Source organism: Hemicordylus capensis, chromosome 2, assembly GCF_027244095.1.
Source record: "Hemicordylus capensis ecotype Gifberg chromosome 2, rHemCap1.1.pri, whole genome shotgun sequence".
NCBI lineage: Eukaryota > Metazoa > Chordata > Lepidosauria > Squamata > Cordylidae > Hemicordylus > Hemicordylus capensis.
The window spans coordinates 95,235,065-95,263,031 of record NC_069658.1 but is presented as its reverse complement, the minus strand read 5'-3'; the positions used below and the strand labels follow the sequence as shown (position 1 = coordinate 95,263,031).

The following is a 27,967-nucleotide window of genomic DNA, read 5'->3' as shown; positions in this document are numbered from 1 at the left end:
AGTTCAGCATTTTCACACAGTGGCCCACCAGATGCTGCTGGAAGCCACAGGCAGGAGTTGAGGCATGCCTTCAACTCCTGCTGTTACTCCCCACAGGCATGCCCACTCTCCTGCTGTTACTCCCCTGCAACTGGTACTCAGAGGCATCCTGCCTTTGCGGCTGGAGGTGGCCTATAGCCCTCCAACGAGAGGAAAATGTATCAGGTGCAACTTCTTACATCACTGCAGCACTATGAGGGGGAAAACACACGATGAAATTTTCCCTTCTAAGCAACGTTTTAAAAGTACAGGGGGGCAACAAATCCTAAGAGGCAATTAAAAGGGGGACAAGTGCTGAATTTCACAAGTTCTAACCACCAAATGAATCATAAAGAGTAGAATGTGAGGCAAAACCTGGCCAATTTCTGGCAAACTCACTGCCTGCCTAGAGACAGTAATGGGCTGGATGAGGGATAACAAACTAATGCTTAATCCAGACAAAATGGAGGTACTTATGCTAGGTCAGAACTCAGGAGACGAGTTTGATCTGCCTGTTCTGGATGGGGTCACACTTCCCCAGAAGGAATAGGTATGCAGTCTGGGGGTACCTCTGGATCCCAACCTCTTTCTGGTTCCCCAGGTTGAGTCGGCAGCCAGAGGTGCCTTCTATCAGCTTCAGCTGATACACCAGCTGCGTCCATTTCTTGCGATAAATGAACTCAAAACAGTGGTACATATGCTGGAAACCTCCATGCTTGACTACTGCAATGCACTCTGGGTGGGGCTGCCTTTGCACATAGTCCAGAAACCACAGTTGGTACAGAATGCAGCAGCCAGATTGGTCTCTCGTCATCTCGGAGAGACCATATTATCCCTATATTGAAAGAGTTATGATAAGTTTCCGGGCAAAATACAAGGTACTGGTTATAACCTGTAAAGCCCTAAACAGCTTAGGCCCTGGGTATTTAAGGGAATGTCTTCTTCGCTACGATTCCCACTTCCCATTAAGATAACGCTCACAAGTTTTTTGGTGTCCGCTCAGTTAATTTTAGATCTCGTTCAGGTTGAATCAAGAAGGCCCCATTCTGAATGCATGCAACCGCCCAGAGATGCAAGTTTGGGGCGGTGTAGAAATGTAATAAATGAATGAATGAATTATTCACACACTGCCCTGATACTCCTGCCCAGAACAAAACTCATCCCACACAAAGATAAAAAAATTTAGAAACAACACTGATCTGGAGTTTTTCGTCTACAGTTGCCACCAGCTCGTCTGGTGGCTACTCATGGCCGGGCCTTCTCCATTGCTGCCCCGAGGCTTTGGAATGCACTCCCTATTGAAAAAAGAGCTTTCCCATCTCTGATAACTTTTAAAAAGTCAATTAAGACACATTTGTTCATCCAGGCTTTTAATTAGATTTACAGTTTTAATACTTTTTACTTGTTTTAGGTTTTAAATTGTTTTTAATGTTTAAATTTTATTTTGAGTGGGGGTTTTTTATTGTGAACCGCCCAGAGACACAAGTTTTGGGCAGTCTAGATATTTGTTAAATAAATTTGTTAAAGGCAGGGCACATCAGTTTCTCTACAATGTTGCTAAATAAGTCAGCTGTTAGACTCTCTCAGAGTGCTTTTTCCTTGTAACACTTAGGGAGTTATATGACTTGGGACAGAGGTATTTCGAACTTTGTTTGCAGACTTGGTGAGATAACCCAGACCTTTTTGTCTTGTTACCAGGAGCTTTTGCTTCTGGGCAACTTTCTCACTCAAGGTTTCTTTCCCAGGCTTAAGACTCCAGATTTCTAGAGCACTGCACCAGCGCACTGCTAGTTCTACAGTCACCACACATTCACCAACCAAGTCTCTCACAAACCCCTGAACAATCTCCCTTGTTCAGTTACCACAAAAAATCAATATCTCTCTCAGCTACATTGCATCCATCCTCTCTCTCCTAAAAACCAGCTCCAACTAACCAACCATCTCAATGTCACCAATTGTCCTTATTTAAATACCTCCCTAAACATTCCATGCATGGTTGCTATGGCAAATCTTGCTCACTCACTCTCCCTCTCTCTCCACGCAACATTCTGCATGTATTTATGTTTCACCACACTGGTACTGGTCCTCTAACTGGAAATCTGAGGTGGCTATCCAATTGTCATATGGGGAAAAGCCTTTTTTCAAATCTATCAAAGCTGGGAAGTACCCTCTCAAGTATCTTGGCCAATACAAACCACAGGAGTGTTTCTTACCTTCTAGATAACTCATATTGGACACTCCTCTCTATTCTTCACAACAGTAAAAAAAATATGGAGGGGGGAAATCCTGGAATTGCTCCATCTCCAAGAAGGAGGGCATTATCTCTTGTATATCTCTATTTTCCAATTTTCTATAGTGCTTCACCAGGTTGGACAACACTGACAAAGCCACAGACTTGTCCCTTGGAATCCAAAATAACTTAGAGACGGATGCCTAGTTGCCTTACATGGAACTTGGTTCTCCTCAGTTGAGTGACATCAAACACTTCCCACTGTACTGCAGAAATGGAAGATTAGTATCCTTCATTTTGCTGGTTTGCCTAGGAAAATGCTACTAAGAGAGGCAGAAGATTGCTTTAAATTTATCATGGTAGAAGGCTAAAGGAAAACTACAAAATAAATGGAGAAGAGAAACAATAAGTGTACAAATTTCAAGTCATTGTTTCTCTGCTCTTATCCTCAAAGCACTGACCAAAAACCCCAAACTTAGGTAATTGAACCTTTTGCTTTCTCTTCTATTCAGTCATGAAGAATTTATTTTACTAGCCAACCCCGCACAGAGCATCTGTACGCTCTTTGAGGCCGGTGGTTATCTCCACACGCACACACCACCTTCTGCCCCAGTGTCCGCTTCTGGGCCCAGCCGCCTCTCCTTCCCACCCCTACTTCTGCCCCCACACTTTCTTTCTCCACTCCTGGGCCTTGGCTCCATGGCTGGACCAGGCCCAATCCTCCTTCTGGCCAATCCTGCTGCCCAATCCACAGCGACCAATCCTCCTGGGTGCGCCTCAGCCAATCAGACGCGTCTGCCGCCCAGCCAATCAGTTGGGCGCTGGGACTCACATTCCAAGGCACACCCAGGAGAATTAATATAATAGATGCCTATCACTAAGATAGCAGGAACTCTGCACAGGTGTGGGTACTGAAACCAGAATGGCTTGTTTTGCAGGATCTTTCCCTGGACAAGTTGTGTCCATTTCAAGAAAAGTAACCATGAGTAAGAACAGAACTTGTGATCTATCTCCTGTAGTAACATCTCCAAGTTCTGAGCCCTTCTCAGGTATTTAGCACTCTGGGAAGGAGCTACATATTGAGAGTGCAAACTGGAGAATGCCAACTAGTCATGCCCCCTTGTGCCAATGCTCTTTGTGGCCACGCCCTTTTTTGAGCCCATGACAAAGGGCTCAAAGTCCTTTGAGCTATATTTTGTTGGGAAAGCAGCATAAAAATATCAAATCAAACCAAACCCTTTTAGGCTGGGGGCAGATTCACCACCCCTTCCAACAAGACTCAATCTATTCCTTCATGAGGCAATGGAGATCCAACATAATATAGAAGTCTAAAATGGCTTAAACTGGTCCAATTGAATCTGCACAGCTGACCTACTAGTACACATTCTGCCCCATCCAATTTGTAGGTCTGGGGAAGACTAGCAACTGCTGTTGCAGCTCATTCTTGGCCCCAGCCAGGTTGCAATCTGCACTTTAGTTCCTGCCCCTTGTGTGGGAAGAAGCAACAGCAAGTATTTTGAATTAGCCTCAGAGAGGTGCCCATGTGGAAACCTTCAGCCCTGGAACTTGTACTCACTCCTCCTCCCACCAAACTGGCTTACAGTTTGCCCAACTTTGGTTTTTAAGCTAGAAATCACAAAACATGGCTCTTGCCATGGTAACATGAAGATTACTGGTGGAAATAGGGGAAAGCCTCAACTCTTCATGGAACTTTCAATACTTAGACGCCTGGCGAGTTCCAGAAATTGACCTCTCTCTGCATAAGACTCTCTCTTGTCAAGAAGAGAAGGGAGAGAACACATACAGTGAAAAAAATAGGCCAGAGTCTCAGGTTAATTTTTACAAGTTTTCTTTAAGCAATGGCTTTATCACAGACATCATGCATGGCAAGTATTTTATTTGAATCTGCTATGAGAAATGTCCAAAACTGTGCTGAAGGCAGCTTTAAAAAGAGTTCCAGAAATCTTTACTATCAACAATGGTTTTGTTGACATCAAAGAGTCCAGGGTTGCTCATACTTGGTCTTATGGAGATAAATGTAAATACGAAAAGCAAGAGACCCAGGGGAACTATGACCTACTTTTTCAAATAAGACCATTTCTACAAACAGCTTCTGGATAGCTGGCAAAGAGAGGCCCAAAGGCACTTTACTGTACATGACATCTTAGTAGTAAAGGAACATGAAAACCAATGAGGAAATCCCTCTTTTTCCATTCCTTCATTACACCTCTCCAATATACTTACACACTTCCCAAGAGGCCAAGAAAAACAATGATTTCACTCATTCCATGTATACCACTCAAAGAATCAGTCTGCCACTTCCCTAGAGAGAAGCAAAGCATTTCTGTAGTGCCAGAGTTGAGTGAAATTAAGGAAGGAACTGAGAACCGGGGACACTGTGTGTAGAGAACTGTGTTGAGTTCAGCATTGCTTAAAATGCCAATCTGAAAATATACCCAAATGAACTCAATCATTAAGCAAATGGAGGCGGCAAAAGCCTATCTGGACTACCGAGACAGCTTGGTTTCAGAAATCCCAACTTGAAGTCACTGCATTCATGGGCCAACATTCCAATTGCTCCCCCATCTTAGGAGTGTCTACAGAGGGTCTAACCATGTGCAGTATGCAAATGCATGTTGTAATGGAACTCCAATACCATTCTCTCTCTCTTTTAAGTTCTGGGTACAATTTTGAAAAAAGAATGATAAGGAAATTTGTGTTTTAGACTGCCATTTCTCTGCTACAAATCACCTAACCCCAGCCATTTTTCCCCAATGGTTCAAAATAAGGCTTTTCAGTGTCAAAATACATGTTTACCCAAGTAGGGTAGCCTCTTGGGGAGAGTGATTTGGAATAACACCAAGCAGGAAAAGCGTCAATTGCCCTTCCACTCAGAGTCACATGAAGCTTTTTGACTGGTTTGTTTTTAAAAAGAACAGCATCGAGGGCACCATTATGTATGTTTGCCCACTTGTTTTCTTTTATAAACTTCTTGAAAATGACAGCTTGAAGAGGAAAAAATTACTTGAAACTCAAGCAGAGCATCACATTTACACAAGACAAAGGGGAGGGAAATAGACATCCAATTAATTTGAAATCAATAAAAGTATTAATCTCTTAAATGATACCAATCAAAACTTAAGTGTGTTATACTATGCCAGGTGGGAACCCTTCTGGAAATATAGAGAAGAGGGTAAGGACACAATGCATTAACATATTCTGTATGTTCAAAACTGGTTGTTTAATTGAATGATGCAGGGGAAATTGATGTTATAAATATGTCATTTTTATTCCATAATATGATACATGCCTTTTAAAATGGTGATTCCTAGATACCTGGACACCTTTTAAAGTGGTAATTCTCTTATTTAGCAGGTGGAGAACAACTGACCCTATGGGAAACACATAGATAGGGCAGCAGCGATAAAGGAAGATGCTGAAGGGCATAATCTCATACTGCATGGGAGGAGGCAATGGTAAACCCCTTCTGTATTCTACCAAAGGCAACCACAGAGCTCTGTGGGGACCAGGAATTGAAGTTGACTTGATGACACACTTTACCTTTACTTTAGTAAAGTCTTAATTTTTTTTTAAGTATTAATCTTTAGAGAGCCAGCGTGGTGTAGTGGTTAGAGTGCTGGACTAGGACCGGGGAGACCAGAGTTCAAATCTCCATTTAGCCATGAAACTAGCTGGTTAATCTGGGCCAATCACTTCTCTCTCAGCCTAACCTACTTCACAGGGTTGTTGTGAAAAAGAAACTGAAGTATGTAGTACATCGCTCTGGGCTCCTTGGAGAACGAACGGTTTCTTTCCGTTCCGAAAGAATAATAATTATTCCAAAATAATAATAATAATAATAATAATAATAATAATAATAATGATGATGATGATTAATGTTCATTAATAATGAACAGAGGAAAAATAACAAAAACAGAAAGAATAGAACTGCCCAATAGATGCCCAATGGAAGCAACATCAAGAACCTGGAAGAGAAAGAACATTACAAATAATTGGGCATTCTCCAGGCGTATAACATCGCACACACTGAAGTTAAAAGAAAAATTGGAAGTGAATACATCAGGAGAGTTAGAAAAATCCTCAAGTCCAAACTCAATGGCGGGAACACCATACAAGCCATAAACACCTGGGCTATACCTGTTATCAGATACACTGCAGGAATAATAGACTGGAACCAGGCAGAACTAGAGACACTAGATCGTTGGACCAGGAAAATCATGACCATCAATCATGCTCTACACCCCCGCAGTGATGTAGATAGGCTATACCTCACTCGCAGCTCAGGTGGAAGAGGAATGCTGCAAGTCCATCAAACAGTAGAGGAGGAGAAAAGAGGCCTTGAAGGATATATCAAGGACAGTGAAGAAGATGCACTTCAAATGGTCAATAATGAGAAACTATTCAACACCAATGAAACAAAGCAGGCCCACAAGAAAGAACAAGTCAAGAACCGAGCAGGAAAATGGAAAAAGAAGCCACTGCATGGTCAGTATTTGCACAATATAAGTGGAAAATCAGACATCACCAAGACCTGGCAATGGCTTAAGAATGGCAACTTGAAGAAAGAAACTGAGGGTTTAATACTGCCTGCACAAGAACAGGCATTAAGAACAAATGCAATAAGAGCAAAAGTAGAAAAGTCAACAACAAACAGTAAGTGCCACCTTTGTAAAGAAGCAGATGAAACAGTGGACCACCTAATCAGCTGTTGTAAAAAGATTGCACAGACTGACTACAAACAAAGGCATGACAAGGTAGCAGGGATGATACACTGGAACATCTGCAAAAAATACAAGCTACCTGTAGCCAAAAATTGGTGGGACCATACAATTGAAAAAGTTGTAGAATATGAAGATGCAAAAATATTATGGGACTTCTGACTACAAACAAACATACATCTGCCACACAATACACCAGATATAACTGTAGTTGAGAAGAAAGAAAAACAAGTTAAAATAATCGACATAGCAATACCAGGGGATAGCAGAACAGAAGAAAAAGAAATAGAAAAAAATCACAAAATACATCTACAAATTGAAATTGAAAGGCTGTGGCAGAAAAAGACCATAATAATCCCAGTCGTAATTGGTGCCCTAGGTGCAACTCCAAAACAACTTGAAGAGCACCTCAACACCATAGGGGCCACAGAAATCACCATCAGCAAATTACAAAAAGCAACTTTACTGAGAACAGCCTATATTCTGCGACGATATCGATAATAACAGCAACAACATTGATAATAAAATTCAGCCATCCCAGGTCCTTGGGAAGGACTCGATGTCTGGATAAAACAAACCAGTCAATAACACCTGTCTGACTGTGTAAATAAATAATAATAATCTCTTCAAATACATCCAAAGGAATACAAAAATTGTAATTTTTTTGGAAAAATATAAAGGCAGGATCCTTGATCACATGTACAGAGTTTAAGTATGTACAATTGTACACATGTGGGACTCTATTCACACCTTCCTCTGAACGTGCAGAGGTCAGCAATGGGGACAGTAGATGCAACCCATACATCCACTGCAGTGAATCCGTTTTAAAGATGTGAACAAGGCGAGATTGATTGAGAAGTGCTATTCTCTCCTCCAAAAGGAAAGTGAAGCCTCTAAAGGTGGCCTGGTCCACCACTCAGAGGCAGAACATGAAATAACAGACCACTGTTTATGCTGCTCCTGAAGCAGCAGCTGAAAAGGAATCATAGGATCAGGTTGCCCGACACATTAGACCTTAACAGAGTTTGTTAGCATAAATTATAGATGGGAAAGGTTACGTGACCTGTGCCACTGACAGTGAAAAGCTATTCCTTCTAGTTTATTTTCAGTTACAATTAAATTCCTCCAATTAATTCCTAACACCACTGCAAGTGTGGGCCTCCCCTCAAAAGTAACTGCAACCGTTGACTATCTTCCTATTACATTTCATGCTGCTACAAAATTACCACCGACTGAGGAGTTCTTGACAATTATAGTTCTCCTCCAGTTATTCTGGCAGCTTTCTGAGGGGGAGCAAAATAAAGCCTTGCTCCTCCTGTCTCAGAACCTCTCAGTCAAACACTTCTTGTTCTATACTTTTAGGAAGTGGGGAACCCTGTGGAGTTTAGGCATGGGGTATTTGTTACATCCTTCAGACGCTGTAAGCGGCATTTCTAACATGGAACGGATTAACTTATTCTCTCAAGTGAGCTATCTGGATTAGTGTCCAAGTTGTAACATTTTAGTCAGTAACTTTTGTTAACAGTTTTAAGGCAGTGCCCTACAGTACACCAAAGAACTACATTCATGAGCTGTAGAGAATACAGCTACTCTCCAAAATCTCATATCATATAGAGACATTAATTACATTAAGAAAGCCTCCAGTCATTAAGAGAGGAAGTACGTGAACACACTAAATTAAATTGATGAATAAAGTTTCCAAACTCTACAGAAAGTGCCCACAGAACTGTTTTCTATAAACCAGCCAGATTAAAAACAAAACAAAACAAGCAAACAAGCACACAGAAATAAATTGCCTGGAAGAAATCCTTTCCCCCTCATTCTATTTTTTTAAATGTTTTATGGTGTGTATAAATTAAATCGACATGTTTATGAATTTTCATTCTATAACACCAATCAGCATTTTGTTCTTAAAACAAAGAATCTAACAACAATGAAATTAAAGTTGGATTATCTAACTAGGTGGCTCTAGAAATTCTGGCACAAAAGCCTCTAGTTTATAATGCAACAAAAAGTGTCTAAAAACACAAATAAATCACTACTATGAAATGTACTGCATTTTAATCAAATAATAAGCATCATGTTAAAAGGATAAGATAAATTCAAATGAGTTTATAAATCAAAAGTATTGTGCAATACAAACAATGCTAAGAATGAAAGACAGCATTCTGAAGTCTTCTCTCTAGGTACAAGAGCCAAATTAACAGCATATCTTTATTTAGGTAATATTTTAATTTTTTTGCTGTTATTTTTGTGAAAGAATTTCACAGTTTCTTCTTCACCTTGATGTGGCTGTGTTGTGTGGTTTTAGCAGAACAGTTGTTAATCTTTTTATTTTTGATTGTCTTCTTTGGGAGAGGGCGCCATCTTCTCACTCTTTGTAAAGCACCACACAGAGATGGTGCTAGACAAAGCACGTACAAGAAGTTCTGGTAAGAACCAATCATCCAACTTTCCTTTCACTATCCCTACAACTGGACTAAATTTGGTCCAAATCGGTTAGGCAGTTCACAAGTTAGCCCACTTGTGCCTCATACTGGCCCTATCCAACAGTACTTCCAGTGACAGTTGCTAGTGTCTGGATCCATCTTATTTATATTTCTCTGTGTAAACTGCCCTGAGCCATTTTTGGAAGGGTGGTATAGAAATTGAATAAATAAATAATAAATAAATGCTCATGCATTCATCTTCAATTGGGGTGGATGACATGATCAAAAACTACGCCATTGAGGTGCCCCTATGCGTTACTCATGACAACTGTGCCAAAATTAGTAACAGTCCACAAATTAACCTCAAACATTAACACATCCACCATCTTGAATCAGGGTGGATGCCATCATCAAACTATGCCATTGAAGTGTCCTTATATGTCCCTACAACTGTAACCAATTTGGTTCATATTGGTCCAGGCATTGAGAAGTTGATAGGGGGACACACGTACAGGGACATAGACACACAAAATGCTGGGTAATCTCATAAGTTTACTTTCCTTAAAGAAGGCTAAAAAGTGTGGAGAAGACTGCCTTGGTCGGCCTGATGGATGATCTTCAAATTAGGAACTGACAGAGGGAGTGTGACTCTGTTGGTCCTTCAGATCTCTCTGTGGCTTTTGATACTATCAACCATAATATCCTTTTGGAACATCTGAGGGGTTGGGGGTGAAAGGCACTGCTCTGCAGTGGTTTCACTCCTACCTCTTAGGCAGATTCCCTTGGAGACTGTTGCTCTTCAAAATCTGAACTTTTATAAGGTGTCCCTCGGGGCTCCATATCGTCTCCAATGTCCTTTAACCTTGACATGAAATCGCTGGGAGAGAGGAGTTTTGGTGCAGGATGTTATTAGTATGCTGATGACACCTAAATCTATTTCTCCATGTCAACAGCAACAGGAGAAGGCATAACCTCCCTAAATGCCTGCCTGGAGACGGTGATTGGCTGGAATGAGGGATAACAAACTGAGACTGAATCCAAATAAGACGGAGGTGCTTATTATGCAGGGTTGGAACTTGGAAGACAATATTTATCTTCTGGTTCTGGATGGGGTCATATTTCCCCAGAAGGAATGCTTCTGGGAATGCTTCCGGATCCAAATCTCTCCTGGTGTCTCAGGTTGAGGCAATGGCCAGAGGTGCTTTCTATCAGATTCTGCTGATATGCCAGCTGTGTCCATTTGAGATAAACTCAAAACAGTGGTACATCTGTTCATAACCTCCAGACTTGACTACTGCAATGCGCTCTATAAGATTCTACCTTTGTACATAGTCCAGAAACTGCAGTTGATAAAGAATGCAGCAGCCAGGTTGGTCTCTGGGTCATCCTGGAGAGACCATATTACTCTGATACTAAGAGAGCTACACTGGCTACCAATAAGATTCAGGGCAAAATACTAGGTGCTGAGATACAGTATATATAATTTCTCTAAGGCATACCCGTCACTAATCCCACACGTGGCAGCTCTCGCAAGAGTTCATCAGCTACCTGCCGGCAGAGGGAGAGGAAAGTGCCGGCTTGCAGGCGAGACAGGAAACAAAGTTGTGGGGGAAGAAAACGGCGGCAGGTGGGCAGACAGGAACTAGAGGTGCAGCTGTTCTGCACCCAGCCCAGGTAGTAACCTATAAAGCCCTAAACAGAGTATTTAAGCCCAGGGTATTTAAGCTCACACCTCCATCATGAACCCCACAGCACAGTGAGATCATCTGGAGAGGTCCGCCTGCAGTTGCCACCAGCTCATCTGGTGGGCTACGCAGCAGTGGGCCTTCTCTGTTGCTCCCCCAAGACTCTGGAATGCACTTCCTGCTAAAATAAGAGGCCCCGCTCTCTGACAACTTTTTAAGAGTCTCTAAAGCATTTTTAAAAACCAATCTTTTAAAACTGTGGTTTTAAATTGTTTTAAGGTCTTCATTTTTAATATGTTTTTATATGTTTTAAGGTCTTCATTTTTAATATGTTTCATGTTGTTGTAAGCCGCCCAGATACAGAAGCTTGTGGCAGTCTACACATTTGAAAAAATAAATAAATAAAATTGGCCAGACTAATGCCTTAGAAGGAAGGAAATGTGCACCAACTAAGTTGTTTTGGGTACCAGTAGATGCGGCTATGAAGGCCACCCAATGGCGCAGCAGGGAAGTAAACTGTCTAGGGAGCAAGAGGTTTCTGGTTCCAATCCCCACTGGTATGTTTCCCAGACTATGGGAAACACCTATATCGGGAAGCAGCAATATAGGAAGATGCTGAAAGGCATCATCTCATACTGCATGGGAGATGGCAATGGTAAACCCCTCCTGTATTCTACCAAAGACAATCCCACGGCTCTGTGGTTGCCAGGAGTCAACACCAACTCGATGGCACAACTTTACTTTCGATGCGGCTATAGGTTGGATGGGTGAATCCAGGGGAAGATAAATTATCTCAAAAGTTAGCTCTCAGAGCAGATAAAATATCTCAAAAGTTGTCCTTTCTGATTCTCCAGACAAGGGCACTCAAGTTGCTCTGTGAACTAGCCTTTGTTCCTTATGGTTCTGCTGCTAAATTCTGGGTTTAGACATGTAAATTCCAGGCAACTGTCAACTAGGGTGTGAACCTGAATGAGGGAGTTGAGCTGGCTTGACCAGGGCTAGAAAGACCCGAAAGGTCAGAAGGTTTTGATCTTTCTCAACTCTGTTCATCTGGTTTTATGGTGTAGCACCAGCATAGGCTGAGGGGGGGGGGAGTTACTGTGGATACTATCCACTCCTCCAGGGTTCCTGTACAGACAAGTCTTGAGTCTGAGTGTTTGCACTGGGTGCTCAATACTGGGTATTCTTTTAAGCAGCAGCATGTTCAGTATACTAACAAATGACAGATGTGGGCTCCGACTTGGTGCTGACGATTCCCAAGCTTGTGCATGCAGTGGACCTCAACATCTAACATCAAAGCTGCCTTGTCTGGACACTCAGAACTTCAAAGCTGCCATGAGGCTATACCAAGAAATCATCAGCCTGACATGTGACAGGTCATACTCTGGACCTGGTATTCCTGGCTATGAATATTCTTAGGAATGGTCTGAAACTAGAAGACTTCTTAATAATTTCCTTGTCATGATCAGATCACTTCCTGGTAAAGTTTAGGCTTTCAGTGATCATTCCCTTCCACAAAATGATGGAGCGCTGAAAGCAGATAAATCCTGAGAGATTGAGAGCCTTCAGTGAGTTTCCAGTTGAAACCAACCTGTTGAAGCCCCTTGTTTCTCTGTGGGATATGGAGATGACTCGGGCTGCTGACACGATGATCCCTAAATGCCCTCTCCCCTGAACACTAAATGCCTATTTACTCTTTGATTCACTAGGAAGCTGGGAACAATGAAGCTGTTAGGGGACCAGCTAGAATGTAGGTGGCAGGAGATCAAGAGCAAATCATACCAAACACAAGTGAGAGCAAATCTGTGGTAGTGACAGCAGGAAAGAAACAATACTCTGCCACAACTGCACCCTTGGATCGCTGTCTGGCAGAATTTTCCTGGGCGGTTCGGGGTCTTCTCCAGCTGGGTCTCCAGGAAGTGGTAAAGGAACCGTTAGTGGCCAGCTGTGACTTGTTTGCAAAACATCGAGGATAACAGTTCTTGCACCTGCAACTAAGATACTACTTCTTATGCAGATTAATCTACACAAATGCAGTGCACCACCTGGTTCTGAATCTCAGTATTGCAGCTGGAGATATGGACAAGGTTGCTTGGTGCAGGCAACCACTTGCTGTCTAGACCCTTATACTTCTTGGTTAACATCTAGCCAAAGGGAATTGACCCAATGTGTCCAGGAGGTAATTAATGCCTCTCTGCAGAAGGGGGCAATCCCAGCCATCTTGAAAGAAGCTGTGAGGCGGCTCCTAAAGAAGTCCTCCTTGGACCCCAAGGATAATTACCAGCCAGTCACAAATATCCCTTTTGGGGGCGAGGAACTTGAGAGAATGGTTGCTTTGCAACTCCAGGCATTTTTAGATAAGGTTGATTACCATTCAATCTTGTTTCAAGCCTGGGTTTTGGCACGGATCACCTGTTGGATAACCTACACTAAGAGATAGGGAGAGTATGACCCTGCTTGATTGCCTGGACTTTTCTTTAGCTTTTCATACCATCAACCCTTTATCATTCTGGATAAGGGATTAGGGTGCATGATGTGTTTCAATGGTTCCAGTCTTATAGCCAATTCCATAACAATTTACTAGAAGAGTACCACTCGGCTCTGTGGAATTTATGCTGCAAAGTCTCACAGGAGTCCATCCTCTCTCCCATGCTTTTTAACATATACATGAAACTGATAAGTGAGGTTTTCTGATTATTTGGGGTGAAGTGGACATAGGCAAGTCCAGATCAGTGTTCCCTCTAAGGCATGCGCATGTGCATGCGCTCACAAGTTTATTGATGTCCGCTCAGTTAATTTTAGATCCTGCTCAGGTTGAATCGGGAAGGCCCCATTCTGAACGCATGTGTGTACAAACTTCCTTGATACTGCCACTCAGAACAAAACACATTACGCACACAGATGAAAAAAATTAGCGGGAACACTGGTCCAGAGCTATTTCTCTTTTCACCAGATTCAGTGAAATGGTAGAGGTGATCAACAAGTGCATGCAATCAGTAATGGACAGAATGAGAATCAATAAACTGAAGCACTATCCAGACAAGAGACACTGCTGGCCGGTGGTTCAGCTAATCACGGGGGACACTCAGCTTGTTCTGAATGGAGTACAATCTTCCAGGGTTGTAGTGTGGGGGCACTGCTCCAGCTAGCATTGTCAATGGAGGGCTCAAGTGTACTCTGGAACACAATGACTTATCCACCAAAGGATAGTGGTTAGGGTTAGGCTGTGACCCGCTCTTAGGCACAGATCGTCTGGCCATGCCCCAGTAACCTCCATTTAAGACTTCTCCCTTTGAGGACTTCCCAGAAACTTAACTTAGTACAAAATGCTTCTGTCGCGTTAACAGCTGGGACCAGCTTTACAGATAATAGCTCACAAATTGTTAAAAAGCTAGTCTGGTTGCTTAAATGACCTGGAACCCAAGTACCTGAAAAACCACTTCTACCACACAAGCCTGCCCAAACCTTCAGAAGTTCTTTTCCATGTAGTTCCCCTGCATCATCTTCTGAAGATAGAGAGAAGGCAACTGGAGAAGGGACTTTCTCAACTGTGGCACCCTGTCTGTGGAGTGCCCTCCCCAGTGAGGATCACTTGACATCACCTCTGATTTTGGGACTAAGTGAAGACCTTTATATTCACATGAGTTTTCTATCATCTTATGTAAGCTGGCTGCAAGTCCTTTTCTATCCATTCTGCAGAATTTTATGAGTTGTTTTACATTGCTGCTTTTACCATTTTCTCTTATTGATTGTTGTAGTTTTCTTATTAATTATTGTTATATATCTGCTTTATTATTCTGTTGTAAGTCACCCTGGACATTTTACTGGGAAATGCCATAAACATATTTTAAATAAACAAATAGTGCCACAAACAGTTGAGGCCTCTCAGTATCTGCCAAGACCAACACTGTCAAAAAACAAAAAGCCAAAAAAACCCAAAATACTATGTAAAGTCTGTTTTGAATAGCTAGAAAATAACAATCTCAAGCAGTAAGATCGGTATCTGTCTGTGCACATTTTACCACACACAGTTTGAAGACGAATCTTGGCCCCCTCCTTGCTTTTACCACATGAATACCAAAAGAAATACCATAGTGGGCACCACTTAAAAGAAAGATTCAAGGTTTACCGGCAAACATTCCCTCAATCCCAGTGGTATTACACAAACTAAATCCTGTGAAGCAGTGTTTTATAGGCAATTTCTTTAACATCTCTCAACATTTGTAAAGGTCAGCAAAATTGCCCCACTTTGAATTTAATTTAAGCAATAGCAATTTGCCCAAGTCTACATAGCACTATAAAGCCAGTCTCAGAATTGAACCAGATGTACCAGCACTAAGAAATAACCTCACCATCTTTAACAACTATATTTCCTTCACAAATGGTTCCTGGAGTAACTATAACCAGTGTCATTGAACAAGGCTCCAGAAAGGGACTAAGATGTCCTTACCTAGAGATGGGTATTGTATATTGTTTGATCTGTTCCCTGAACCAATAAGATATAAAATAAAAACCAAAAGGTGCCTCCAACCAAAATAAATCACCAGTAACCTCTAGAAAAACTATTAATAAGCCATATGAGCATCTTACATTTTTATTTCATGACTAGTATTTTTAAGCCTGTTATTATAACAGGCGCTAGCTTTCTCTGCCATCTTTAAGTGTTCTTAATCCTTGTTGTTGTTTTTTCCCTTTCTCTCTCTCTCTCTGCTGGCTTGTGCTCCTCTTGCGGGTGGTGTGGTTCTGCTGGCGCCGATCCAGCCCGCGGCAATTGGGCGAAAAAAAAGCATAATTTGCAAAGTGGAAGTGTGGAGCACGCGAACATATTCCGCAAAGAAGAAGTGAGGAGCTCACAAACAGAGCTCCTCTCTGTGCTATGCTGCTGCCCATACTGTTGTAATGGACGTAAAGGACACAATAGGCGTCCTTCGCGTCCATAGCGGCAGTTTGGGCAGAGGCTTAGCACAGGGAGGACCTCTGTTTGTGAGCTCCTCACTTCTTCTTTGCGGAATATGGTGTTGTTGTTTTTTGGGGGGGGGTTGCCCGATTGCCGCGGGCTGGAGTGGGTAAGGTGGGTTTGGGCAGCTGGTTGGGCGGGTGGGCGATAGGCGGGGGCGGCGCCCTTCTCATGGGCGATTTTGGCCCTTAATCTTTTGGGGGGGGAGTGGGGAAGGTGATTTTGGGCAGCTGGGAGGGCGGGTGAGCGGGCGGGGCGGCGGCTGTCGTGGTGGGGTACATTTGTGCCTTGGCAAGGGCCGTTTTGGGGCCGACCTAGGGCTCTTTCGTCTTCTTGATTTCCGTCCTGGACGATGCAGCCAGGCCTCATTGGCAGCTTCGCCGCCACCTCGCCCGGCTTTCCCGTCCCCCGTCTCGGTCTTCCCCTGCCGCCATTGCCCCCGGCTTATTCGGGGCGGCCGCTTCTGGGCGCCTAGGCCTCGTCTCGACTGCGCCACAACTCATGGCCAAGGCTCCGGCTTTGCCGCCGCCTCGGCCAGTTTCCCCCGCCGCCGCATACCCGGCTTTTTCGGGACGGCCGCTTCTGGCCGCCCAAGATGGCCGCCAGGTGCTGGCAGTCGTGTCTCCCTTGCTCTGTTCTGGGCATGCGCTTTGCGCATGCCCAGAACAGGCCAGGGAGGCACGAACACACACCTTGGTGTCCGTCCACGGACAGACACCAAGGCTTTTATTAGAGAGGATACGCTGAATGGATGTAACAGTTTACAGAACTGGGTTATAAGGGCCTGAATCACTCTTTATTTGTTTTTATTAATTTATCATATTTTTATACCGACTGATATGTACAACTCTAGGCAGTGTACAGAGTTAACACACAACAATGTAAAACAGAATAAAAACAGTTAAAATTCACAAGACAAAAACAACCTCACAAGATAAAAACAGATTAAATAGTTTAAAATTAATTTCACTTAAAAGCCTGAGAAAACAGGAGTGTCTTGCGGGTCTTCCTAAAAGCAAACAGAGAAGGAGATGCTCTTATTTCAAGGGGGAGCATATTCCAAAGCCCCAGGGCAGCCACAGAGAACGACCAGTCCCGATTCGCAACCAAACGAACTCGCAGCAACTGTAACCAGACCTTTCCAGATGATCTTAATAGGCGACAGGATGCATGACAATGAAGTGCTCTATTACGTATCCTGGACCCAAGCCACTAAGGGCTTTATAGGTAATAACCAGCATTTTGTATTTTGTTTGGAAACGTATCGGCAGCAAGTGCAATTCTTTTAAAATCAGTGTTATATGGTCCTGCAGGTTGTCCCAGAGACCAATCTGGCTGGGGTATTCTGTAACAATTGTAGTTTCTGGACTATGTACAAAGGCAGCTCCACTTAGAGCACATTACAGTAGTCAAGCCTAGAGGTTACCAGCATATGCATGATACAATCTGATACAACAGCTACATCAATTTCTGGAGGAAAATGACCTTAAAGCTGATAAAAAGCACTTCTGGCCACTGCTCAACCTGAGAAATCAAAGAGAGTTTTGGATCCAGGAGCACTCCCAAACTACATACCTGATCTTTCAAGGGGAGTGTAACCCTATCCAGAACAGGCAGATCTAAACCATCTCTCAGGTCCCGAACCACCACAGTCAGTACCTCCATCTTATGACAAACAGGGTGGTTTTGTGCTGGGGCCAGAGCATATCTCCAACACTACAGTAGCTACAAGACTTGCTGTGCTGGTGCTCATCCACCCCTTCTGAGATGCCCTCATCTCAATCAATCAGGAATCTCTCCAGGGCAAGTAGGGTAATCATGGCAGCAGGTTCTACTTTGGACTCAATTTCTATGGTGAAAATGTGAGAGTAAGTAGGTTTGGCATTGTGAGAAGCAATTGTCAAGCACTGTGCAAAGTGGCAAGAAATAAATGGCCACTTTCCCTAAAGCTTAATAATTAACAATACCATGGAGGGTCCTTTTTTGCAGCAAGCTAAAATGTTGACTGTCTGATGTGAAAGCACCCTCAGTTTTTGGAAAATCAAATGTTTCATTGTTAATTTATGTTAGCAGTATTGAACAATCCCACTCTGGATGGCTTCACACAGTCCGCCATAAGTCGGTAAGCAGCAAACGTATAGATAAAAAGTTAGTAAGTGAGAGCGCACACTCCTGGTCAGCATGATATCTGAAGCCACCCAAGGCCGGTTCCCATGCCATATTACTAACATTCTACCAACTTCATCAAGCCAACTGCAAACCTTGGTGACAGAATTTGGTAGAATCTCAGGAAAAGCGGGGCAAGAACCAGACTCTCTTCAGACTTTTTACCTACATGTTACCAGCTTATCAAATTTCAGTGGCTCATGTGAAACCACCCTCTATTTTGTGAGAAACCACTTTGGAAAGTTGTACCAAGTTTTGTGGAGGTCCAAGAGAATTTTTAGAATCAAATTCCCTGAAGCTGAATCTTGTCCCATCTCCCATGAAACTGGGTAAAAATCTGTTAAACCATCATTTTTGGAATGCAGGAGACAATTTTCACTTCTTCACTTCTCAGCACTGAAAATGCCGAGGGTTCAGGGGGAATGTTCCCCATTAATGTGTCTTGATGAACTATAAGTGTGCCAAGTTTCAGCTTCCCAATATGTTCAAAAACAAATTAGGACTCAGTGATGCTATCCTCTTCCTCCCCTATGAAATAAGAAAAAACTATTTATATGCTCTAACCTTGCATATCTACTATGAATATAGGTTTCCTTTAGAAGAACTTTAATCTTTTTTCCATTTTATCCCTCTAAGCTACTCTATCTGCTATAAATCACAGAATCTTTACAGACTGGAATTTTTACATACCGTTTTCGCTTAGACTGTTGAAAACCACTTGTAAAACTTTAAAACTGGTGTTTTTATGTCAAATATTCGGTATTCTTTTAAAAGACATATTTGAACTTCATGTTTTTATTAGCAGTGAACAAAAATGTGAAGGGAAATTTAATGTATGTTTGTGTATAAATGTTTTAAATACAGTAAAACTGGAGTTCTCATAGCATTCTATAAACATGTGCTCCAAACGAAGAGCATGATGCAGCCAAATGTACATGCTTTCAAGTCTCCTTAATTTCAATGCACACACCTAACTTCCCACAGATCAATTGGACTTAAAAGAGTACTATTTTGGCTGGAGTGGTTTGGAGTGGCATGATAACCGCTAAATAAATTAATCATGTATGGGTAAAACAACTTCTTTGTTGCAATGTTCTGTAAAAATTACACTTTGCTCTGAAGATGGAACAGGAATTATGGGATAAAAGGTTATTTATCGAACTCAGAAAGGGAGATATATGTATAGAACAACTTTAAGTAATAAATCCAAACTATGTTGAAGAAAAAATTATCTGTGCAAAATCAAGAAACACAAAGTTTTACAGACACACAACCCTCCACAATGTCATCTACATTGCAATCTCATTTATAAGGGGTAACAGTATAAAGACTTATAGCCAGGCTGTGTGATTCTTTTTTAAAAATAAATGCCAGTCCACAAGAGGGCAAAAGTTACAAATATTTATTTAGCAAATCTGTTTCCATCCAAAAGATGGCAGTGGCAGATCAATCATTAGTCAGTATATTATCAAAACACGGAAGAAACAGAAAGCATGGGAAGAAGAAATATATAGTATTTGTTAATAGCAAGATACAGTTTCCAACTTTCTCTAAGAACTGTCATATCAAACTGATCACTGTCACTATAAAAATATTTCTAAATAATTAGATCCAAAATTCCAGCAAAAGGCTCACTCAAAAAAAAGGGAGGGGATTATCAGTTTGGGGAAATTCAGTAAACCATTGTCTCATTCTTTCTTAATATAAATCAACCGTTTGCTGGAAAACAGCTATAAAATGAACAGACTGGATTAAGCCTTTAAGGATACCTCGTTAGCAGACAGATCCTTGGCATTGACATTTAATTTATATTCATGAATCAAAACCACTAAAGTTTTAATGTGCTTATTTTATCTTATTTTGCATCAATAGATTACTAAAATATACCAATATACACACATATATAAAATATACACACCGCTTTGAAACGAAAAAACAGTAATCTTAGCCAACATAAGAGTAAGTCAATACTTACTCTTTTTTAAGTGGTTCTGCTTCAGCACTTTTAACAGCAACCTGACCTACAGAAATCTATCAGGTGACATTTTTTCCACTACTGGTTGACTTGTAAGCCACTTTGGGAGCCAATCCTTTCTGAAGAACAAGGTATTTATGACTACATAGCACTTATCTCCATGCAAGGAAAGCTTCGCCAACCATTAACTGTCTCTTAAGCTGTTCAGGAACAGGGTCAAAAGAGGATGGCAAAGCACTCTCAGATTCAAAGTACACCACTTCACTTTCATTCACTGCCACTCACTTCCATGTAGTGAACTGTAAAGTATTGTACTTAGGATACATATGTGGAGAAGTTCAAAACTACTCTTCATGATTGTGGGTGGCCTGACCTTCACTGGCACAGTTAAATAAAGTAGAATGTGTCAATGCACCATCCTCCATACAGTCAAGCCCTACGTTCACATGTATACATTATACTGATAGCTATTTTGCAAGTTAACAAAAATTATAGGGATACATTGTGATAAAGACTGAATCACATTCAGATTAACACATTTTTATTAATTTTTAATTAATAAAATTATAGGGATACATTGTGATAAAGACTGAATCACATTCAGATTAACACGCTCTGAAATAACTAGGAGGTAAATGTCATGTACATGTAAAGAACAGCAAAAGCTATGACAAAAACTGCCTTGTGGGGCAGAGACTTCTGGCAGCCTCTGGCCCCCAAGGCAAGCCAGCTCTTATGTTCTTATTCTACAAAAGTAAGCATAGAATGTTGGGAGAGTTTCTTCTCACAATCTAGAACCTTGAACTGAACCTTGAATGCCACATTCTATAATGTGGGGAGAAGCTCTCACAGTGCTTAAGCTGGGAATATGGCCATGGAGTACATGTGGCTTGCTAGCATATTCCTATTTGCCCGCCTCGTACCTTCCATGGTGCCATGATGTACGAAGAGGACACAAATTGCATCTGTGCCTAAAAAGGCTAGAAAAATAGTTTCTCATATGAGAACATAAGAAAAGCCCTGCTGGATCAGGCCCAAGGCCTATCTAGTCCAGCATCCTGTTTCATGCAGTGACCCACCAGATGCCTCTGGGAAGCCACAGGCAAGAGGTGAGGGCATGCCCTCTCTCCGGCTGTTGCTGCCCTGCAACTGGTATAGAGAAGCATCTCACCTCGTAGGCTGGAGGTGGCCTATAGCCCTCAGACTAGTTGATAGACTTGTTCTCCAGACTTTATCTAAGTCCTTCTTAGAGCCATCCAGGCTGTCGCATCTTGTGGCAGAGAATTCCATAGGTTAATTATGCGTTGTGTGAAAGAGTACTTCCTTTTTGGTCCTAGATCTCTTGGCAATCAGTTTCATGGGATGATCCCTGGTTCTAGTGTTATGCGAGAGGGAGAAAAATGTATCTCTATCCACTCCCTCCACACCATGCATAATTTTATAGACCTTTATCATGTTGCCACAGTCATATTTTTTTTACAAATTAAAAAGTCCCATGTGTTGTAGCCTTACCTCATAAGAAAGGTGCTCTAGGCCCCTGATCATCTTAGTAATGCTCTTCTGCACCTTCTCCAGTTCTATAATGTCCTTTTTGAGGTATGGTGACCAGAACTGTACGCGGTACTCAGCCTTCCATCCTTCCGAGGTCGGTAAAATGAGTACCCAGAATGTTGGGGGCAATATGCTAAATCATTGTAAACCGCTTAGAGAGCTCCGGCTATAGAGCAGTATATAAATGTAAGTGCTATTGCTATTGCTAAGAAGTAGAATCCTTCCCAGCACTTTCCACATAAAACTGTATGGGGAAAACACTGGGACCAACTAGACTTCCCAGAAGCAATGCTTCTAAGAGGGTGCTGAGGCTCGCCTCTGTTCCTCTTAATTCCCCATTACCCCACCCAGTACTGGGAAGAGTACAGCACTCACAGAAGTCAGTGCAGTGGGAAATAGCTCTCATACTGAAAGCTTTTTGCCAAAGAGACCCCCCGCTTGGAAAATATTGAAGATCACTGGACTGGGATTAGGAAAATTCCAGTTTGTCCCTGCTCATCCATGAAACTCACTGGGTGATCTTGGGCTAGCCACTGTATTTCAGCCTAACCTACCTCGCAGGCAGGGGAGTAGCTAGGGGAGAGGGGGCCCATGCCCGCACCTCTCCCGGGCAGCTCCTTGGTGTGAGGAAGATAATGACGAAAATAGGAAGAGATGGAACTAGGGGGCCTCAGGAGCTGGGGCCCCCAGGTTCTTTGAACCCATCCGGTCAGTTATAGCTACACCCTTGCTCGCAAGGTTGTTGTAAGAATAAAATGGGCAAAGAACAAGCAGATTCCATGGAATAATAGCAAATGGAATAATAAACTGGCAAATGCCAGACAGGTCCCCAACTCAGACTGTAGCCAGGCCCATAGCCAGCTGGCTGCATGGTGTGTACCAGGCACACCATGAAATCCTCTTTCCTCCCCAGCCTCACTGGCTGTTTTCACTGAACATTTTATAACCTGCCTTCCCTGATCCCCCACACACAAAAAATGTTGAGGCTGGTTACAGGCCTGCCTGTAGCTGTCCTCATCAGGAACCATATTAATCCCATGGCTCCTCTTCCTCTGCAACCACCAAAACCTTCCTCTCATTCAACCCCGATCAGGATTTCCAGTTCCGTATAACAGTATAGAACAATAGACAAAATAGAATTCTTTACTGAAATATTTCCCACCGCAGAACTCCCTGGAAGCTGAAATGAGACCCTTGGAGCCGCGCCGCTGGCCCCGTTTCCAACTGGAACGCGTAAGGACACCCTCCCGAGTCGAGATCTGTTGGAGCTCGCCAACAGCCACGACCCCCGTAGACTGGTGGGAGGCCCAGGGGAGAAGGCGTGAGCCTCTTAGGAAGGAAAGCGCGGGAAAAGATTTCCTGGTGGAGCCTCTTGGCACCAGGCTACCAGCCGAGCCAAACGCCCTCTTGGCTTTGGCGGCGGCCTTGCGCTCCTCTGCGCCCTCCTCTGCACCCTGAACTGTGCAGACATCTCTCAGCTCCCTTCCGAGGCAGCACCGCGCATGTTTTTCGTTATGCAACCCGAAGGCGGTCGCTCTTATCACCACGAGCAATATTCGCAACCCACATTCTCGAGGTTGTGCCATCTGCCAAACGGGAGAACAACTCCTCTGCCCATTTAGTTGTAGCCAGTGTTATCTCCCAGGAAGGGCTGCAATCCATGCACGCTTCCTCATCTGGAAGGCGAATGCGGGCGGGAGTGTCCCATTGACCTAAGCGGGACTTACTTCCAAGAAAACATGTACGGCTCGAACTGTTAGGCGGCCATGCATTGCAGCTACGTGCACGCTTATTCGGAAGTAAGTCCCACGTTGAACAAAGTGGCACTTACTTCCGCGTAAACAAGCGTACGGTCTTCAGGCTGCGTCGTCCCTCTCTCTTTCGACGGCTGCTGCGTGCAGGTGGTCACTCCTGAGGAGCGCGTTGCTACTCTGCCGCGACTGACCATGCGGGGGAGGGGGGGGGACTCCCGCCCAGCTTTTCAAAGTTCTGACGAGCTCTGCCGCCAAAGAGCGTGGAATTCTTCAGAGCCCGGAGCGGCAAGCCAGGCGGCCAATGAGAGCTGCACAAGCAATAGTCTCTCCCCCTGGCCCGGAGCAGCCAGTCGAAGAGCGGGAGGTGGGGTTTCCTCGTCCCCAGCTTTAACTATTTGCATTCCCGCAGACGGACTTAGAACAAGAGAGAGATTTCACTAGCTACCGGTACATGGAACTTCCCAGGTTCAGAGGCAGGATGCAGTTGAATAGCCTAGGTGGCCAGATTTGGCTTTAAAAAAGCCAAATTCTGTCTTACGGCCCATTTTACCCACGAGTATACCCCTTAGTTTCTGGGCCTGGCAACCCGAATACTTGAACCGCCAGAGACAAAAAATTAGGGGAGAACTGTGGTGTTCATACCCTGTTTGGACTTCCCAAGAGCATCAAGCTTGTCAGTACTGGCAACAGGTACAGGAAAGAGTCCTCTGTAAGCCTTAAGACTAGCAAATATATTGTAAAGGTAAAGTGTGCCATTAAGTCAATTTCCACTCCTGGCGCCCACAGCGCCTTGTGGTCTTCTTTGGTAGAATACGGGTCAGGTTTACCATTGCCTCCTCCTGCTTAGTATGAGATGATGCTCTTCAGCATCTTCCTATATCGCTGCTCCCCGACATAGTACCAGCAGGGATTAGAACCGGCGACCTTTTGCTTGTTAATCAAGCATTTCCCCGCTGCGCCATTACGTATAAATACGATAAGGATGACGACTTTCCCTGCTATTTGTGAACTGCAGTTTATGCTACAATAAATCTATTAGTCTTTAAGATGCAACAAGATTCTTTTCTCTCTCTCTCTTTCTCTTTGTGGCTACAGAGCAGACTAACACATGTACCTTCTGGATGATGGAAACAGGATGCTGCATGCACACTTACAACAGAGTAAGCTCTGTTGCCATGTCAAGTTGTGGAATATCCTTAGGAAAATGAGTGTCCCAGAATATCTCACTGTCATCATGAGAAACCTATACACAGGAGAGGAAGCCACAGTCCAGACGGAACATGATGAAACAGACTGGTTACAGATCGGCAAAGGCGTAAGACAAAGCTGTATACTTTCTCCTTCTTTATTCAATTTATATGCTGAACATATACTGAGAGAATCTGGATTGGAAGAAGATGAGCGTGGTTTTAAAGTTGGAGGAAGAAACATCAATAACCTGCATTACACTGATGACACCACTCTGATAGTTGAGAATGCAGATGATCTGCGAGCTCTAGTAATGAAAGTCAAGGAGCACAGTGAAAAAATCGGACTACAACTAAATGTAAAGAAGATTAAACTATTGGCAATAGGCACAGGAACCAGCCTCAGAATTGATAATGAAGACATTGAAGTGGTGGATAGCTTCTGCCTTTTAGGATTGACCATCAACACGAAAGGATCCAGCAGTAAAGAAATACGCCTCAGACTAGCACTTGGTAGGGTTGCAATGAAGGCCTTGGAAAGGATATTTAGATGCCATGACGTGTCTACACTTACAAAGATTAGAATCGTTCAGACCATGGTTTTCCCCGTGACATTCTATGGATGTGAAAGCTGGACTTTGAAGAAGCAAGATAGGAAAAATATTGATGCTTTTGAACTTTGGTACTGGAGAAGACTTTTGAGGATACCATTAACAGCCAGGAAAACAAACAAGTGGGTCATAGAACAAATCAGTCCAGAATGTTCACATGAGGCACAAATAATCAGGCTCAAACTGTCATACTTTGGACACATTATGTGAAGATCCAGCTCCCTTGAGAAGTCTATAATGCTGGGGAAAGTTGAAGGAAAAGAGAAGAACAGGACAACCAGCAGCAAGGTGGATGAACTCGATTACGACAGCAATGAATGCTCACTGAGAGACCTTAAAGGCCAAGTTGAAGACAGATCATCCTGGAGAGAATCTATCTATGTGGTCACTAAGAGTCAACATCGACTTGATGGCACTTAATCAATCAATCAAGCTCTGTTGAACTTATTTGCAAAGGATTTCACAACATATGGAATAGTTGGTCTGATCCTACAGGGCTCTGGTGCCCTTGAGTCAGCAGAGACTTCTTACTTCTGTGACTCCTGTGCATCCCTCCCATACCAGACATGTTGGCAAACCACGTCTGCAAGGACCACTGCTTAATTCTTCCTGGTCTCCTGATTCTTTGTAGTCCTTGTGGACTCTATTGCTATCAGGGCCTCCCCTCTGGCTCCTAATTTTAATGTTTACACAAATTTTACTTCCTTACCCTGTGCTCAATACTCCCAGAATGTTTAGGACTGCAGTCTTTGGCATAAACAATGGTCAAGATTAAATTTGTTAGTCTCCGTTCCAAGAGTTAGATTACAGGTTTCTCTTCTCCACTCTTTGTTTTCCCTTTTGTTGACAAAATATGCCCTTGGGAACTGCAAAAGACCTGTGAGTTTAGGAATGAGGTCACAAGGTCTGTCCATCCTATAGTAATCTGTTTAGTTATTTGTTGTACTATGATATCATATAGAGTATATTTTCAAAGAGCAGTTCATGGTAATACTCAGAAAAGGCTAACCACCAGGCTGGGAAGCTCATTTAAAGGAGAGCATTTTCCTTAGAACTTAGAATATGCATTGCTGTGCCACACCTGCCTTCTCTACTGGTACAAGAAATCTTTTAGCTCATTCCACTGCCTTTGACACCTATGTGTCACCTCCTTTATGTACTTTGTGAAATTCAAATGTGATACTCAGAAAATGCAAAACATATGATGCATAAAAGGTTTGTTGTGATGAAACATTGCCTCCTCCTTCAACAAGAGAAAGCAGTTAAACTGAAAGAAGCCAAAACCAAATGTTGACTAATGTTATTTTTAAAACAAAACAGAACACAAAGAACTTGCATCATATGGATTGGGTCAGCTTATACAGGGAGTCCAGCACAGCTTTGGACAAATTTAAGAATTCTGTATTGACAAATCTTGAAATAATGCTTGATTCCAAATGACCTTCGATTTTAGCTTGACTCTGGACCATTGTACAAGAAATAAAGTATTTTTCTTGGAGGTCTTCCAAACACTGAAATATTTTTCATCCAAATTAATCATGGTTTGTGTTGACTCTTCTTTCCTGCAGTGGACAGCTGGCTGTGATCCTCTTGTCGCTGCTGTTCCCTAATTACCTAAAGGAGATGCTAGTGAGCAAACATAGGCATTTCTTCAACTGCGTGCCTGCTCTCTCCACACCTCCTATCTCTGGCATCCTTAAATTAGGATACACAAGTTCCTTGCTACACAGAGGCTCTCTGCCAAGTTCTAAGGGCTTCCCTTTTTCACACAGTTTAGGAAGCTCATATTCAGGGGCGTAACTACTATTAGGCAAGGGGCGGCAGCTGCCTGGGGGCCCCCACACCTCAAGGGCCCCCCAGAGTCAAGTCACATGACTATATATTGTGAAGTGTGTGTGTGTGTGTGTGTATCAGTGAGGGGCCCATTTTAAAATTTTGTCTCTGCGCCCACTCCAGCCTTGTTACGCCCCTGCTCATATTGAAATGCTGAAGTATTCCCAGAATTCCATCTTTTACTAAGAGATTCACAAGAACTATAGAAATACAGAGGTTACAAACTCCAGCGAAACATGCTAGCCAGTTTGGACTGACTAACATTACATTAACTGAAACTGGCAGGTTTTCAGACATGTCCTTTCTACAATTACGATATGCGTTTGTATTAATGCACACTTGTTTCAAGTAGCAAATCCTCCCATCAAAGTCAGACAGAGCTCAGGACATCCACTTCTCACATGGAATATATTTGTTTATTATTATTTATTTATTGAATTTATACACCACCTAATATAGAAATCTCTACCTGGTGTACAGATTAAAACATAATATAAAATATTTAAAATTCATAAACACAGATAAAAATCACGATAGATAAAAACACATTAAAATTTTAAATTTATATTTTAAATATAGATCATCTTTCAGCTTTCAGTTAATTCATGTAATCTTTATGCCTCTTTACAAAAGGGTTTTTATGTTTGTCACTTTATTAATATTTATTTATATTTCTATAATTTACCTAAAAATAATTAACATAAGAAACTGCCTTGTGCTGCATCAGACTATTAATATTGCTAGTGCTCAAATTTCAGGGGTGCACAGAGGGGGCTGGACCCCAGTTTGACAGTTTTGCAGGATTTCTCTCAATAATTCAATACATTCACAA

The 27,967-nt window shown here is 42.6% G+C and overlaps 1 protein-coding gene across 7 annotated transcripts in view; it reads right to left on the bottom strand.

Annotated features, from left to right (window-relative positions):
* Positions 1-23,803, bottom strand: part of FANCC (FA complementation group C) — a 141,623-nt gene extending 117,820 nt beyond the window's left edge. Inside the window, exon 1 of one of the 7 annotated variants that reach the window (XM_053301062.1) lies at positions 23,478-23,803. Coding sequence is in view for 2 of the 7 variants with exons in the window: in XM_053301057.1 (XP_053157032.1) it covers positions 23,318-23,336 (19 nt within the window). In the remaining 5 variants the exon portion in view is untranslated. Of the gene's footprint in view, positions 1-2,231; positions 2,263-2,737; positions 2,757-21,711; positions 21,870-22,912; positions 23,207-23,317; positions 23,352-23,477 lie in introns of those variants that run through there. The other 6 variants (XM_053301061.1, XM_053301057.1, XM_053301064.1 and 3 more) reach the window with 6 other exon arrangements.
* Positions 23,804-27,967: the final 4,164 nt, after the last annotated feature.